At 46.9% G+C, this 15,876-nt stretch overlaps 1 protein-coding gene across 6 annotated transcripts in view; it reads left to right on the plus strand.

The window, feature by feature from the left end:
- Positions 1-15,876, plus strand: part of SPECC1 (sperm antigen with calponin homology and coiled-coil domains 1) — an 87,119-nt gene that overhangs the window by 7,896 nt on the left and 63,347 nt on the right. For 3 of the 6 annotated variants that reach the window (XR_011699525.1, XM_071574752.1, XM_071574757.1), the window contains exons 1-3: positions 3,963-4,117; positions 11,866-12,042; positions 14,853-14,988. Coding sequence is in view for 5 of the 6 variants with exons in the window: in XM_071574752.1 (XP_071430853.1) it covers positions 11,896-12,042; positions 14,853-14,988 (283 nt within the window). In the remaining variant the exon portion in view is untranslated. Of the gene's footprint in view, positions 1-3,962; positions 4,118-4,978; positions 5,079-11,865; positions 12,043-14,852; positions 14,989-15,876 lie in introns of those variants that run through there. The other 3 variants (XM_071574753.1, XM_071574755.1, XM_071574754.1) reach the window with 3 other exon arrangements.

The following is a 15,876-nucleotide window of genomic DNA, read 5'->3' on the forward strand; positions in this document are numbered from 1 at the left end:
AACTCCAGACAGCAACGTTCCAAGCCTTAGGACTGAATTAGAGACTTGCTGTAGAAACACATTGTTATTGACATAATAGCCTTGTTTATGGAATTTCTCTCCTTTGTAATTAAGATTGTTTCGTGCACAAAAGCAGTTAAATATGGCATAAATATCTGTAAATGCAAAGATACTTTGAATCTTGTTCCTTGTGTGAGCCTTTTTCCACACTCTGTGCATTTGCTTCTCAAATGAGCTGTGCCACTCAACATTCTGTCCTTTGCCCATTTGATGAAGTTGTCTCATCCATATTCTTGTGAAATTGCACAGGTAATGCAGTTTGCAACTCAAATCCTTTAAAATCCTCAAATGCTGTGTTTGAGGAGCATTGATTCATGAGGGTTGGTGTTACTCTCCCACCCCTTATTGCAGAGCTGTGGGAGCAGTGGATGGAGCAGAATGCAGGCAATATGTTCAGTGTGACTTTGTCTGTCAGCCCAGTTTACCAGCTGGCTGAGAACCTGGCAGATACTTTATAAAAGTTTATATTGTTACTTGAAATTGTTTTCTCACCCTGGCTGTGTGAAAGTAATTGTGGCCCAGGCCCTGGACAGGCCACAGGTTTTCTTGATGAGCCTGGAAACTCATTTTAGCTGTTTGTTTCTGGGCTGTTTGTTTATTAAACAGAAGGGCAATTTTTCAATTCAGAAGGTTTTGTGCTGAATAATTCTTTGGTCTAAGTAAAGAGATCTGATAATTATAGCCATAAGTGCTACCAGAAAACCTCTAAATAAACAAATATACTGTCTGGTCTTGTTGGCTTTAGGGAAATTCTCCAGCACTATTCCAGGCTGTCTACCCAAACTGGAGTATATAAATGCTGTGACTGTCTCCTTATGTCCAAGCATTTAATTTTTAGGTTTGGGTCAAGTTATATTTATCAAGTGTAGCAAAAATATATCCAAGAGTGAAATACAGGAGCTCATCTTCCCTTCCCACTCCCCTCATTTCAGTTCTGTATCTCTCTTGGCTGAGGGACAGCGAACCCTGCAGAGCTGCCCCTCTGAGCCAGCCCAGCCACCAGCAGTGCCAGAGCCACCAGCCTGCTGGCCCAAAGTGCTCGTTTCCTCAGGCAGAGGGGCTCTTGAGGGAGTGTCTGCGACTGATGTCCCTCCCGTTGTGAGCTCAGGTCCAGGCTCCTGCAGTTCTTTGCCCCCAGCCAGCACTTTTCAGCTGTTCAGTTGAGAAGATGGTCCATACCCAAAGCAGAAGGAGTGACTTGCAGCCCCTGCCCACCTGAGTGACCTCACTGCCAGTGCCTGTGTTAGGGAATGTAGGGTCACTTCCTCAGGGAGGAGAAACACAGGGCATGCACATTGTCTGCAAGAACTTACTCCTTATCTGAGCTGTGAATAATCTCAAAAACTCTAGATGTTTGTCCTAGTTCAGCAGGAGGGACCAGCTAACCCTGTGTGGGGGTGATCAAATCTGTGTATTCTACCCCCTCTATTCATTCCCCAAGGTCAATGGGCCATTAGCAGCAGCTGCCCAGGGAGCCATTATCACTTCACACCCAGCCTGAGGGGGCGGAGCTGCTAATGGGCCATCAACAGTTCAACACACCCCCTGGCTCCCAGAGTTAATCACCCATTGTGTGAGTCCCCGCCCAGGGGGAGGGACTGAGTGCTCCCTGAGGGTACATAAGTGGTGGGTAGGAAGACCTCGGGAACTTCTCGTCAGATCCAGAGCAGCAGCAGGACCTTGACAGGAGGAGATCACCGCTCTCACCCAGACCACAGCCCTCGCCTGCACCAACAGGTTTCTCTTTTCCTTTTGCTCTGGACTTGGGGGAACCACAGGGGTCTCAGCACAAGGGCAAACAAACCCCCTTGGGTTTGTGCCCCAGGACACTGGGTTATGCTGCTGGGGTTTTGTGAGTTGAAAGCAATTTCCCTTGTGTGTCAGTGTTGTTATTGTAATATTATTATTAAATTTTAGCTCTGACTTATAATCTCTCTCGTGGTGAGTTCATTTCCCCTGCTGGTTCACCTTTAAACCAGCACAATGTTAAATGTGTAAAAATATGAGGTGGGTGAGTTCTCCAGCCCATCCTCGGGTATTGAGGAGACTGGCAGAGGAGGGTGGATGGAAGGATTGGTACTTTGTGTGGTGCCACACTTGGAATAGCAGGTGGCTGAATGTTCTAACAACTAATAATGTTGTTATGCCAAACATAGAGCATTATCACATGGTAAATAAGTTATGGCATGTAAAAGCTTCTGTCCTAATGTGTCTTCCTTCTCTGCACACATACACACTTCTAGTTTTTGAGCAATGGTGGAGGCAAAGGAAATGTCCTAAGGTGTCCTGGCTGTGATAGCTGGCACTCTGGGGGAGAGATTATTGGTGTGGAATATAAAAGCTTCTGAAGCTGTTTCTGTCTTTTGCTCTGAAAAATGCCTTCTCTCTGTGCCACCTCCTTGCCCTTCCTCCGTGGTATGTTCTGCAAGTTTTTGCTCAGCTGACTCCTGCAGACCAGTCTGGGGTTCATGCTGTGCCCAGTGTCCAGCTCTGCCCTTGGGGTGATGGGGTCCTGAAAGAGCCTCTTCACCTGCTCCAAGGATTGAAGCATCTCCGTGCTTTGTATGGAGGGTACCAATTACTGGCTTGCCTAAATGCTCCTTGCTTTGATGGAGATGTAAGATCTGTCCTTCCCCTGAGTAAGCAAGTGCGCCTCTGTGTGTGCGCCTCTGTGTGTGCGTGTTCATGCGTGTGCGTGTTCATGCGTGTGCGTGTTCATGCGTGTGCGTGTTCATGCGTGTGCGTGTTCATGCGTGTGCGTGTCCACGCGTGTTCACGCGTGTGCGTGTTCACGCGTGTTCACGCGTGTGCGTGTTCACGCGTGGTCATGCGTGTGCGTGTTCACGCGTGTTCACGCGTGTGCGTGTTCACGCGTGTTCACGCGTGTGCGTGTTCACGCGTGTTCACGCGTGTGCGTGTTCACGCGTGTTCACGCGTGTGCGTGTTCACGCGTGTTCGTGTTCACGCGTGTGCGTGTTCACGCGTGTTCACGCGTGTGCGTGTTCACGCGTGTTCACGCGTCCGTGCGCGTGTTCACGCGTGTGCGCGTCCGTGCGCGTGTCCGCGTGTGTGTGCCCGTGTGTGCCCGTGTGTGTGTTTGTGCCCGTGTGTGCCTGTGTGTGTCTGTGTGTGCGTGTGTGTGTGCCTCTGTGTGTGCGTGTGTGTGTGTGTCTGTGTGCGTGTGCCCGTGTGTGTGTCCATGTCTGTGCCCGTGTGTGTGTGTGCTTGTGTGTGTCTGTGCGCCTGTGTGTGTGTGCCTGTGTGTGTGCCTGTGTGTGTGTCTGTGTGCCTCTGTGTGTGTGTGCCTGTGTGTGTGCCTGTGTGTGTGTCTGTGTGCCTCTGTGTGTGTGTGCCTGTGTGTGTGCCTGTGTGTGTGTCTGTGTGCCTCTGTGTGTGTGTGCCTGTGTGTGTGCCTGTGTGTGCCTGTGTGTGTGTGTGTGTGTGCCTGTGTGTGTGTGTGTCTGTGTGCCTGTGTGTGTCTGTGTCTGTGTGTGTGCCTGTGTGCCTGTGTGCCTGTGTGTGTGTGTGTGTGTGCGCCTGTGCCTGTGTGTCTGTGTGCCTGTGTGTGTGTCTGTGTGCGTGTGTGTGTGTGCGCCTGTGCCTGTGTGTGTGTGTGTGCCTGTGTGTGTGTGTGCCTGTGTGTGTGTGTGCCTGTGTGTGTGTGTGCCTGTGTGTGTGTGTGTGCCTGTGTGTGTGTGTGTGCCTGTGTGTGTGTGTGCCTGTGTGTGTGTGTGTCTGTGTGTGTCTGTGTGTGTCTGTGTGTGCCTGTGTGCCTGTGTGTGCCTGTGTGCGTGTGTGTGCCTGTGTGCGTGTGTGTGCCTGTGTGCGTGTGTGTGCCTGTGTGTGTGTGTGTGTGCCTGTGTGTGTGTGTGCCGAGGCAGCCGCTGCTTCCGTGTGTGAATCACTGCCCAGGCAGCTCCCGGGGCTCTCTGCAATGTGCTTTTCCTCTCAGCGAAGCACTCAAGCTCTGGATTTTCAGTCTGCCTTGCACATGCTGTCAGAAGCTACTGGGAGACAGTTTTCTTTTTGATGCAGAAAAGAAGGACAAGCTTTTACTGTAAGTATTTTAATATCTTTTACTTTTTTTTAAGGTGGGAATGGTGTTATCTCTAGAAGGCTTCTTGGGTCAGGGATGTGATCTTGGAGTGAATGGACCTGCTTTGCTCAACAACACATTTTCCATGCCATCTCACTCTAACACTAAATTGAATCAAAAATTGTACAGTGTAAACAATCCTGTGTTAGCTGAAAATGAGCTGGGAGGGTGGTCTGAAAGGCAGTACAACCCCCAAAATAAATCCCTCAGTGTGAGCTGGCTACTGTGTTTTACTTCTGCTGAGCTACACAGATTCAGTGACTGATTCAGAGGGGCTGAAGCTGCTTCTGTGCCAGTTTCTGCTTTCTCCTCTGGCAATTGTTGGTTGTTCTCCGCAGTTAACTGAGGCAGGAGCACGGGCAGACTCTCCCCTGGTGCTGCCTGGGCACACAGTCCAGGCTAGAAGGGGCAGAAGGGACCCAGCTGCCCCCAGAATGGGTTTGGCAGCTCCTGTCTCTGCAGGGGATCAGTGAGAGCACCGAGGGGCACAGGGACCCTCTCCCAGCACTGCAGCAAAGAGTTGCTCAGGGTCTCAGCAGGACCCTTCCACTACAGCAGTTTAACAGCTGTGGATTGAAGCTTGAGCATAATAACAATTGTAATAATAAAAGCATTTATACAGCAGGTAATATGGCAAAGTTGTAGGGATGTGAATTAAGCCCTCTATGTGCACCAGTAAAGGATTACTGGTAGAACTGGTTTGAAAACAGGGATTCTCTGCCCCTTGTGTACAGTCTGTTTTACGTGTCCCCTACCAATATTATCTGGTTTGCATGTTTCTCTTTCTAAATTACAAAGTGTTCTCTGCCCCTGTAACCTCAGCAGGAGAGAGGATAGTTGATTTGCTGAAATGGAGTTCTCTGTCTGCGCAGTTTGACAGGTGACTGACACACCAGCACCTCACCCTAACACACACACACAGGTATGTGCTGTCCCTTCCCTTTCTCATTCAGTTCTAAACCAATGTCATTTCATTATGTAGCCCACCAAGGTGGGTCATTCAGCCCACCTGTGGTCTCCAAAGTCCCAGCTGTAAACTGTTGATACTGTTTCTTAAATTTGTTCTGTTCCTGTTGGTTATGAATATTTTTAAAATGCAGAAGTGCTCTGGTTTCTCCTGCAGCTTTGGGGTTATGTCCTCATCTCTGCAAAGAGCCCTTTCTGCTCCAAGTTCACTCTGTTGCTCATATAAACACTCACAAGTTCCTGCTTTATTAACTTCAAGTGAGCTATTCTGCACTCTAATGGAAGATAAATATCTCCTTAAGGGATAGATGCTGGATCTCAAGTATTCCTCTGCATGGTGATGGATGGAAAACAGGAGCCAGGGAAACATCCCAGCGTGTGGCAATCCGGGAGGCTGCTCACTTGCTGCTGTGTCACAGATGTTGATTTATCTCAATTATACTTTTTTTCTGTGGGGTTCCTTTCCAAGGCAAATGAATGAATGTATCTTCATAAATGTTCTATTTAGTGAACAATTATTATCCCATTTTTACAAATGGAAAAACTAAGGGATAGAAGGATTACATGGCTGAGAGGGTGCCATAACCTGGTGCTGAAGGTGAGGGTGGAACCAGGTGGAATCCCAAGAGAACATGTTGCCTGCCACAGCATCCCTGTGTGCTTTGAGGGGACAGGGGAGCTGCCAGTCTGTGCTTGCACCACTCAGGACAACCATGGGATCCCATGCTGGCCATCTCTGTCTGCCATTCCAAAAAACATCATTCCTTTTTTTCCTTGTAGCTGTATCTACCCTCCATGCTACAGAAAAAATGTAATGACAGCTAATTATTAGGCAAGCCACTTGCAATTATTCTTAATTTCTTTAGCAATTACGTAGCTCTTGCTCTATCTGAAATGAAACCTTCTTTTCTTCCTTCTTGTGGGTTGGCACAACATGAAGTGACCATATGTGTCACTTGCTTTGTGCTGTATTTGCTGGGGCAGGAGTTCAAAGAAACTGCATTAATGAGCAATAGCTGCATGAAATGGTTCTGCAAAACGTTCTGTTCTCAACCTGCAAATATACTGAACAAAAATTAAACCCAACTATTCAGGACAGAGTCATATTGGGAAAAGCCTCAAGTGACCTAATTCTTCATAACACTTTTAACATGGTTGTAACTTCAAAAAGGGGGTTTGGAATCAATGCATCATTTTTAGCCTTCCTGAATTTTTCCTTTGATTTCTGTCTCCAAAGAGTGGATTTTAGCACTATGTAAACTGATATATTTTCCCTGCCTGTCATGCATCAAAGTACTGAGGAAACTACAACTTAGAAAACGCATTCTCCAAATTCTGTAGCGTGGAATCACTTCCTGGATAGAGTTTTGATGTGACCTGATGAAATTTGGAATTTCTTGCAGAACCTTTGTGGATTCATTCCACCACCACATGGTTCCATGTGCCCTTTCCCAGTATGAAAATAGGAATATGTTGTCCCTGCCTGTATTTCTGCAAATGCCTGTTCCCACCCAGCCCTCCCAGTCGTGCTTTTCCTTGTGTGCATCCATCAGGAAGGTGATGGACATGACTCAGGATTGCCACATCGTTGCTAATGGGTAGAAAGTTACAGATGGGTTGGAGGGTTTGTTTCCTTATCCTCATGTTTGTAAGATCAGGGTCATAAGGGGGTGGGGGCAGTTTCTCCTCTGAGCTGTGTAGTGGTGACTGGTTAGATAATCAGTGTGAGGAAGGAGGAGGAGGAGATGGAGAATCCATGTTCAAACAGAGTCATTCAAACCACAGGAGGAGCGTGTTCCCAGACATCTCCAAGTGCAGCTTTGGCTTGGTTTTTAAGTGCTGGATGACAGTTTCAGGGAAATAGCAAAGATTTTCCTGTCTTACAAATGGCATTATATGGAACAAAGGCAAGAGAAATGCAGCTAAATCAGTTCTTTGTCCATTTGCACTCATGGGGATTTTGTTGGAATTTCTGCATTTTTCTCATGTGACCTGATTGTGAGTGAAAGATGACCAACCCAAAACTCCAGGGAGAACTTCTGTAGAGGAGGGTGGGCAGAGGTTTTGTAGTGCTCTCCTTGCCTGGAAAAGCCATCAGTGGCTCTAATGGTTGCTGTGGGAGAGGATTTTATTTTGAGCAGTGGTGAGACATGAGTTGTGCAGTTGCTGACCTGACCTGGCCCCTGGCAGGCTTGGGAGAGACCAGGAACCTGTCCCAGCTGGGACCATCCTCACCTCAGCCATCTCTGAGTCTTAGAGATGTTTTTTTCTCAGTTGGACTTGTGTTTGTGTGGAGGAAGGTGGGCTGCTTTGATTTTTCTTTTTTTGGGTGGGTTTTTTAATCCAGTTCTGATGAATGCCAAGCTTTGTACCAGCAAAAGCCCAGCAAGTGTCTGTGCTTGGAGGGGCAGTGGAGAAGGTTGTGCTGAGAGCCCCAGAGACACTAAACCCAAGGTAATAGAAGTCAGTGAAGAGGGAGGATGGGTAGTTACAGAAATGTTTCCCACTGAGGGGGAAGGAGGAGATGTGTGAGGAAAGCTGCTAGAGATGACCAAAAGAATAAACAGTTTGGCTTTATTTGTTAACCTGATCTTATTTCCAAATGGATTTTTATCCAGGCTGTCTGTCTGCAGGTTACCAATTACTGTATTTGGACTATCAACTTCCCTGGTTTGATTCCTAATATCAGTTAAGGAATCAGGATGAGTCATATGGAAGCATCTGTCAGGCCTAAAAATTGTTGTTTAAAGTTAATTGATGTGAAAGGCAGCAAAGAATTCTATTTTAGCCCAGCTGTCTATGCTGCCATAGAGCTTCCTACGTGCCACCAGAAAATGCTTTACAGTTTACTGAACTTGTTACATATTTCTGTGTTCCAGCTGATAGTTTGTCTGAAAATAGCAGAGGTTGATTAGAAGGAAAATAGTATAAGGATGATGCAGATTTTACATGAAAAAAAATAAATTGTGCTGGATTTCACCAGAATGTGTAATAAAGCTTCTGGAATAGTCTGACCTTCTGGTGCAATGAGAAGTAACTGAATTCCAGGAAGGTGGCACAGGGGACTGTGGGGTTTAACCCACCCAGGTCAGCCTTCTGTCCTGGGAGAGTCTGAGCTGCAAAGCTGGTGCTTCTGGCCTCGTCCTGCAGGAGTGCTGGGCATTCCCAGTCCTTGTGAACCTGCCATCTGGTACATTACTCTGCAGATTCAGTGATGGCTTTTCATAATTTTGTGTTCCATCCATTCTCCCCAGGCAGCTGCTGCAATGACTCTGCTTTGGTGTGGCTGTTGTGTTGGGTGAGAGCTCACACAGCCAGGGGCACCTCAGCCTTTGGCTGGCAGGTCCCTGCCACCCACCTGCCTCAGTCCTGAGCCATTGCATGGGTTGGGTGAGAGCTCACACAGCCAGGGGCACCTCAGCCTTTGGCTGGCATGTCCCTGCCCTTCACCTGCCTCAGTCCTGAGCCATTGCATGGGTTGGGTGAGAGCTCACACAGCCAGGGGCACCTCAGCCTTTGGCTGGCAGGTCCCTGCCACCCACCTGCCTCAGTCCTGAGCCATTGCATGGGTTGGGTGAGAGCTCACACAGCCAGGGGCACCTCAGCCTTTGGCTGGCAGGTCCCTGCCACCCACCTGCCTCAGTCCTGAGCCATTGCATGGGGCTCAACTTTGGGTTTCCATTTCCCAACAGCTCCCAACTTCATGGAGCTTTTTGGTTTGGTTTGTGTTCCTGGAATGCAGTAAATTGAATTTGGAGGAGGGGGAAAGCTGATGTTGACTCTGAGAATGCACTTCCTGCTCTCATCAAAGAACAGCAGGACTTTTCTTTTTGCCTTTAATTTTTTTTGGAAGTAGTTTTATTTAGTGCTACTCCTGAAGCAGTACTTCTAATAACTCAAATATGTGTCACCTCCTTAGGAAAGAAAGCAGCTTAGGATGTGTGCAACCTGGCTTTGTGCTTTGAAGTACATGTAAGGCTTGTGCAAAGCCTTGGAATCCCACTTCAGAGATGAAATCTTTATCTACAAGGCAAATTCAGCTTAGCCAAATACCTGAGAAGTCTTACCTCCACCTTTTAAAATGCCAGTTCTCACAGAAATACAGGGAAAACTAATAATAAACACAAATAAATCTGGGTATTTCTTCTCAATTTTCATTTCATCTGTTTGGTGTAGTAAAATATTATTAAATCTGCATGGCACATAACTCAGTGTTGTTACATGAAAGAGCCAGTGTGCCTCAGGCTACTGCCTGCATTTCTGGAGTTGTGGTTTGCTTTTTTTTAAAGTATCTATTTCTTCCACTTCTGACATCATGGTCTAATGAGCACCACTCCACTGCAACTTTAAAATGTCATAGATGACTCAAAGTTAAACTCTTTTGGATATCAAGAAAGCATCTGTACAGCTTGAAGCAGGAAAATATGAGGTGTGGTTATGAGAATGCAGGGGGTACAATAAAGCAAAATGTATGAGCAGCCACTGGATCTGAAAAAACCTAAAATCTGCATAATTTGGAGATCTAATCAGGAATAGAGTTTGCTTGTGTAGTTGCTTGTTCAGCCATATAAATACAGTGAATGTTAAAAGCCTGTTAAATGATAGGTCTTTAAATACTGTAAAGCACCAGAGTTTGCTAAGGTGGATTGTGAGCTGTGGGAATGCTAAACATTATTATCATTTTAATATAGTTTAGGTATCTGCCAGGGCTTTAAACAGCCAAGTGATCAGCATAATCACCAACAAAGACTCTAATGAGATCAGTGGATGGCTCCACACTGCATGTGTTAGGAATTTTAATGGAGTAATGACTATACTTAGCAATAACTACTAACTTTTTTGTTTCTTTATTTAGGAGCTGGTAGGTTATTGCTGTGCAGAGGAGACAGCCCCAAGGACAAATTGAGGGGATGTCACTTGCTGGCTTTGTTCTCTGTGAAACAGCAGCAGAGCACTTGGCATCCCCCCCTGCTCTGTGCAGCAAACACTCCCCAAACAGACACGGTGGCACCTGCAAGGTGCTGGCACTGGCACTGGCACACACACCCTGGCCCCAGACAGCTGGGTGTCCTGGGAGCTCACTGAGAGTTCTTATTTGTGAGTGACTGGAGCACAAGTGCTGTGGGGAGAGGCTGAGGGAGCTGGGGGTGTTCAGACTGGAGAAGAGGAGGCTCAGAGGTGACCTCAGCACTCTCCACAACTACCTGAAGGGATGTTGTAGCCAGGTGGGGATTGGTCTCTTCTCTCAGGCAACCAACAGTAGGATAAGAGGGCAGGGGCTTAAGCTCTGCCAGGGGGGTTTAGGTTGGACATCAGGAAGAAATTCTTTACAGAGAGAGTGCTCAGGCATTGGAATGGGCTGCCCAGGGAGGGGGTGGATTCTCCATCCTTGGAGGTTTTTCAGCTGAGCTTGGCCGTGGCACTGAGTGCCATGATCTGGTAATCACAGTGGGGTTGGATTAAGGGGGTTGAACTTGATGATCTCAGAGGTCTCTTCCAACCCAACTGATTCTGTGATTCTGTGTGAAATGAAGTACAAAGCACATTACGAGGTGTCAGATGTGGCCAAAGCCCTTCATGCCTCAGCCAGGACTGAAACATCTCTGTCTCCAGCCCCTCTGCCCCAGCCCAGTGCACTCTCCTGCCAGCACAGCCCAGGCTGGGGCTGCTCTGTGCCCACAGTGGGTACCCATCTAACAGCCAGGAGCCACCCAGCCTCTGCCTGCAGGAGGCTGATCCTCAGCTACATCCTGGGTCTGTTTGGGAAAACAAAGACAAACGTGGCTCTTGCTGAAGTGGAGGAGGGCAGGAGTTCCCAAGCAACCTCCCCTCCCTCCCACTCCCAGCCCAGCAGGCTGGTGGGACTCAAAAAAATATCCATCTAATTCTTTTACTCCTCTTGTGCTTTGCATTGGGCAATGGCTGGTGAAAATGTGTGGCTTTGGATCTCCAGGAGTTGAGGGAACTGATTACCTGGCAGCTGTCAGCCTGCTCAGAGAAACAGGAGAGTTGTTCTGTGGCAGATGAAATGCGTTCAGCTATGTCCAAAAAAAGGAAATTGCATCTATTTGCTGATTCCTGCAGGATTTCTCTCTTGCATAAGCACATCTCTGAGGAACAGTGGACCTGGATCTTTGTTTGCAAGGAAGTTGATTTTTTTTTACCATGATTTGTAAATTGTAGTATTGTGAAACATCTTTTTATCACTGTGGCAACATCAACTGCTGCTTCTCTAGAAGACACTGATAAGTTAAAGATTTTCCATCCAGCTGAGGAAACTTGCTTCTCATGTGACTTTTAAATAGTGAGTATTAATTCAGCTGAAGATGCTGGATCTTACAGTAAAAGAAATAATTTTATCCCAAGGTTGTTTTCAATGCTGTGGCCTTCAGTGTTCTCATTTAGTCTTTCATTGTGCTTCAGCATTCACGGGTTTTCTGCTGGGCCTGATAGAAGTCTCTGACTTAGTCACAACAAAAATCAATATTCCTTCTGTGGTGCTTCAAGTTATCAGCCAGTTTGAAAAGCAGGAGTGGCTGCAGCCTGCTCTGAAGGACTCTCTAGGCTGAGGTTTGATGTGTATTCAGGGAGGGAATCCAGTTCAGCACAACCTTTTCAGCCCTTTAAGCTGGTGCCACTTATCTCTGTTGGTCTCTTTCAGGTAACATAAAAACAACTTTTCATTTCTCTGTGAGTGTATATATAAAAATAAATAAACATTTCCCTTTTTTTTTCTTTTTTAGGGTCTGTAGACTGAGTTATTTGGGAAGAAAATGAAGAGCAGTGCCAGACCTTGGAGTGCCCTGGCAAAGCAAGGGAGCCATGGGGTGGAGGGAGGGAAATCTCTTTGCAGCACCTCAACAGGAATGAAGACATCCAAGTCCTCCTCTTCCCTGGCCTTCGAGTCTCGGCTCAGCAAGGTACGAACCAGGGGGGCTGCCAGGCATTCCAGCCCTTTCCAGCTTAAGGCCTTGCTTTAGTCCTGGTCCAGCACTAACCCTGACACCTGGGCTGGGCTCAGCTGCTGTATGAAGAGTAGGGAGGTTTTAATTACCTTGTGTATTAGACTAGTGCACATTTCTGGGATTGTTTTGCATGTGTGGGAACGACACTGTGTCTGTAAACTCTGTGTGAGGGAATTGCCTAAACTTTGAAGACAGAGAAGGAGAAATGGCAAATTCTTAGTTCAGCTGGTGGATACACATGCAAAGAAATTCAAAGAATTATTAATGAATTTTCAGAATTCCTAAAAACTTGTGCCTCTCCCTTCAAGGCAAAATGTATTAACAAAAGATGTTGCTTGCAATGCAACAAATGTATTTTGTGAATCCCATCTTTCTGTACAGATATATTTAAAAATACTCTTTAGTCTAAGTAGTGTTTTTAAGAAGGTGGAGTAATACACCTGAAATGCTGCTGCATCTGTACCTTTGCAGCCAGCAAACACCAATAACCTGGTCATCCAAATACACACCAAAGTACCTGTAATGAAAATAGACCATTTCCTGCTTATAACTGGTTCCAGCAGAAAAGTTTAGTGGACAGTACCTAACAGGGTACAGTATTTTAATCAAGAGAAGCTTCAAACTTCATTAATTGCCACAGTTTCTTGAACAAAGGTTTAATTTCTTCACTTTGCTGTGTAGCTTCCTAGATGCTGTTACCAATAGGATATTTCAGTCCAGAGCTCAGGCAGGTTGTGTCCAGCACTGGAGTACCTGCTGTGTGGCTCTGAAGGAATGCTACTGAAGGGACTAAAAAGGAAATCTGATATGATTAATTTGTTACATTTAGTGTTAAATGTAGAGAGATTCCTTCCTAATGACTGTTAATGCCTTCAAGTTGTTGTTCATCAGCGAATGCAAGACCCTCACAGTGGTTTCCTTGAAGAAAAGGCACCATAGTTGCTGCTGTAGGAGAGAACACATTGAAAAAATTACTTTAGAGAAGTTGCAGAAGTCTCTAAAGATCAGAGGGGCAGGTTGTTCCATTCTCCTCCTAAGAGTGAGCTGACAAAGCCTCTGCCAGAAGGCAAAACGTTCCCTGTTTGGTATCCTGGAGCACATCAACACTTCAGCTATTGAAACTTATGTGCTCACAGGGTCCAGGAAACCACTGAGTCAGAGATGAAAGGGGGAAAGAATTGGAGTTGAGAGATTTCATTTTGCTTAAACGTTTCACATTCAGGAACCACTAACTAGTGTTTGTTGTGTGCTCTCTTCCCTCTTAACTGAGCAGTGGTTCTCAGCCTGTGGTTGGGAACCCCCTGGGTCTCACTGGACAACTTCAAAGGAAGTGCATTTTCATTAGTGAAAGCAGTTTGAGTGTCCACAAACTGAAAAGGATAGAAAAGGCACTGCTCTGGGGAGACTCTCCAAAGCTTTGGGCTTAAAATGCTTCAAGGATTTTCCCCAAAATTAATCAGAGGATGGGAAATCAGCTGACCAAAGTGCTGAGATAAACTGCCACTTCTGCTTGCTGAAGCAACATAATTTTGGTGTTTCTCCTTGAATCTTCCCTTCCTTGTGCTGGTGTTCAGGGGTTCCTTGAGCAGGCACTTAGAGTAGACTTGCACTGCCAGAACTCCCTTCCCAAACAGACCACACAGCAACAATGGGCTGTTCTATTCTCATGTACAGTAAAGCTGGGTAAATTAGTGATATCTGCTAATATTTTTCTAAAACATCTACTGGAAAATACCCTGTAAAGCTAATAGGCTTCTTCCAAGCCTATGAAAGTAATCAGTATTAATCTTTAGAATTCTGCAGCTTATCAGTTCTGAAAACCAGTGGATTTTTTTTTTTGTTGCTGCAAATTATTTCCTTGCTGAAAGGAAATGAGAAAAATGCTTTCTTGTGAGCAGACTTTTCCATTTCTCTTCCACTGAGTCCTTCATTCCCTTGTAGAACAAATAGTCCTGGGTCCCACATGAGATCATCAGCCACCTTTGCTCATTCCTTTCCAGTAAACAATGAGGTAAATAGCTGAAATCATCATGTGCAAGATAAGGCATTTCCAGTTGGAAATTGCATTGGATCTCATTCTCCTGTTTTATTATAGCACCCTGAGCCTCTCAGCTAATTGATTTTCAGATTCCAGCTTGGTCTCCAGCCTGTTCTCTGCTCATATCATGTAACCCAGTTTAGGATGCCACGAAGTTTGGTGGCTCCTGTGTGTCAGACACAGAAGGAACTGGCAGTTGCCTGTTGGAATAGCTCAGAGGTGTCTTCAGAGCATCTAAAGCCACTACTGGGGCAAAACTTTGTGATCCTGAGTGGAGAGACAAGAAAGCAGCAGGTCCCTCTAGGATTTTTTTTTTGTAGACAGATTAAGAGCCAGTTATTTGCTGCTCTGCACTGGCACTTACCTGCACTGGCCCAAGTACCTGACTAAATGTAAACCAGTGAGGAAATGTGATGAATGCTGTTCAGAGTGAGATCTGAGAAGGCAGAGCTGCTCAGTAAACTGTTTTTTTCTTGCCTTTCAATTATTTGCCTATTTGAACACTTCTCATTTTCATTCTTCGCTGATGAAACAGTGTCACCTCTTAACCCACTTCACAAAAGTCTGGAAGGCAAAGCAAATACAAAAATTATGTAGTGTGGTTATCAAAGCAATCTTCCCATGGGGTTCCCTTGTGGAAATGTTCCTTTTCTCCAAGGACCTTGCATTTGAGCTGCTTGCTGGGCATGTTCAGGGCCCTGATGTGTTGCTGCCTGTTCTGTTGCAGCTGAAGCGGGCGAGCAGCGAGGACACGCTCACCAAGCCTGGGGCAGCAGCAGCTCCTGCAGTCTCCAGGCTGAAGAAAACCATCACAACAGGAGCCATTTCTGAGCTTGCTGAGAGTCGCCTGAAGCCCTGCCCAGGTAGGTGCAAAGGTTCTGGAGGGCAGTCTGTGTCATGTGCTGTGGTGTCACTCAGTTTGGTGGGATCCCAGCGGAGTGTTGCTGTGCCCCCTGCTGGCAGCCACCCTCCCCTGGGGACAGCCACCCTCCCCTGGGGACAGCCACCCTCCCCTGCTGGCAGCCCCCAGGAGGGGTCAGGCTGTGCATCCCACACGCAGGAGCCAGTGCAGTGCCAAGGGAGAGGCTGTGGGGTTGGAGCTGTCGGGGGCTGAGCTGGGCCTGGGCACCCCCAGCTGCCAGGCTGTGGTCCAGGGCAGAGCCCAGCACTGCCAGAGAACACACAGAATCATAGAATGGATTGGGTTGGAAAAGACCTCCGAAATCACCAAGTCCAACCCTCGGTCCGACTCCAGTCCCTTTACCAGATCATTGCACTCAGTGCCACGGCCAAGCTCAGGTTAAAAACCTCCAGGGATGGTAAATCCACCACTGGGAGATGCTTTCTGAGGCTCTCTCCACCCATGGCATTCCCCCTTCTCCCTGTATGAATGAGCAGAGTGGTTATCCCACTGTTTCAGGCGTGAGAACAAAGGGCAGCCTCGTGCAGAGTTGTGTTCCCGTGGGGCACCCTCAGCCCCAGCCCCAGCAGCTTGGCCCGTTGGGTTCAGACCTAAGCCTGTTTCTAAAGGCAGCAACACCATCTGCATACCAAGGGCCTCTGTGCAAACGCTCCTCTGTCCCCCAGGAGCTCAGCAAACGCCTGCTTTTGTCTGCTCCCTGCTGGCATTTCCAGGGGAATGTGAGATCTTATTAAATTCGACCATGACCTCCCCATTTGTCACAGCCTCTGCAGGTTTTGGCTGTGTGACAGATCAATGTCACTAACCAGAATGAGATTTCTGTTAAAAA

Source organism: Pithys albifrons, chromosome 21, assembly GCF_047495875.1.
Source record: "Pithys albifrons albifrons isolate INPA30051 chromosome 21, PitAlb_v1, whole genome shotgun sequence".
Classification (NCBI taxonomy): domain Eukaryota; kingdom Metazoa; phylum Chordata; class Aves; order Passeriformes; family Thamnophilidae; genus Pithys; species Pithys albifrons.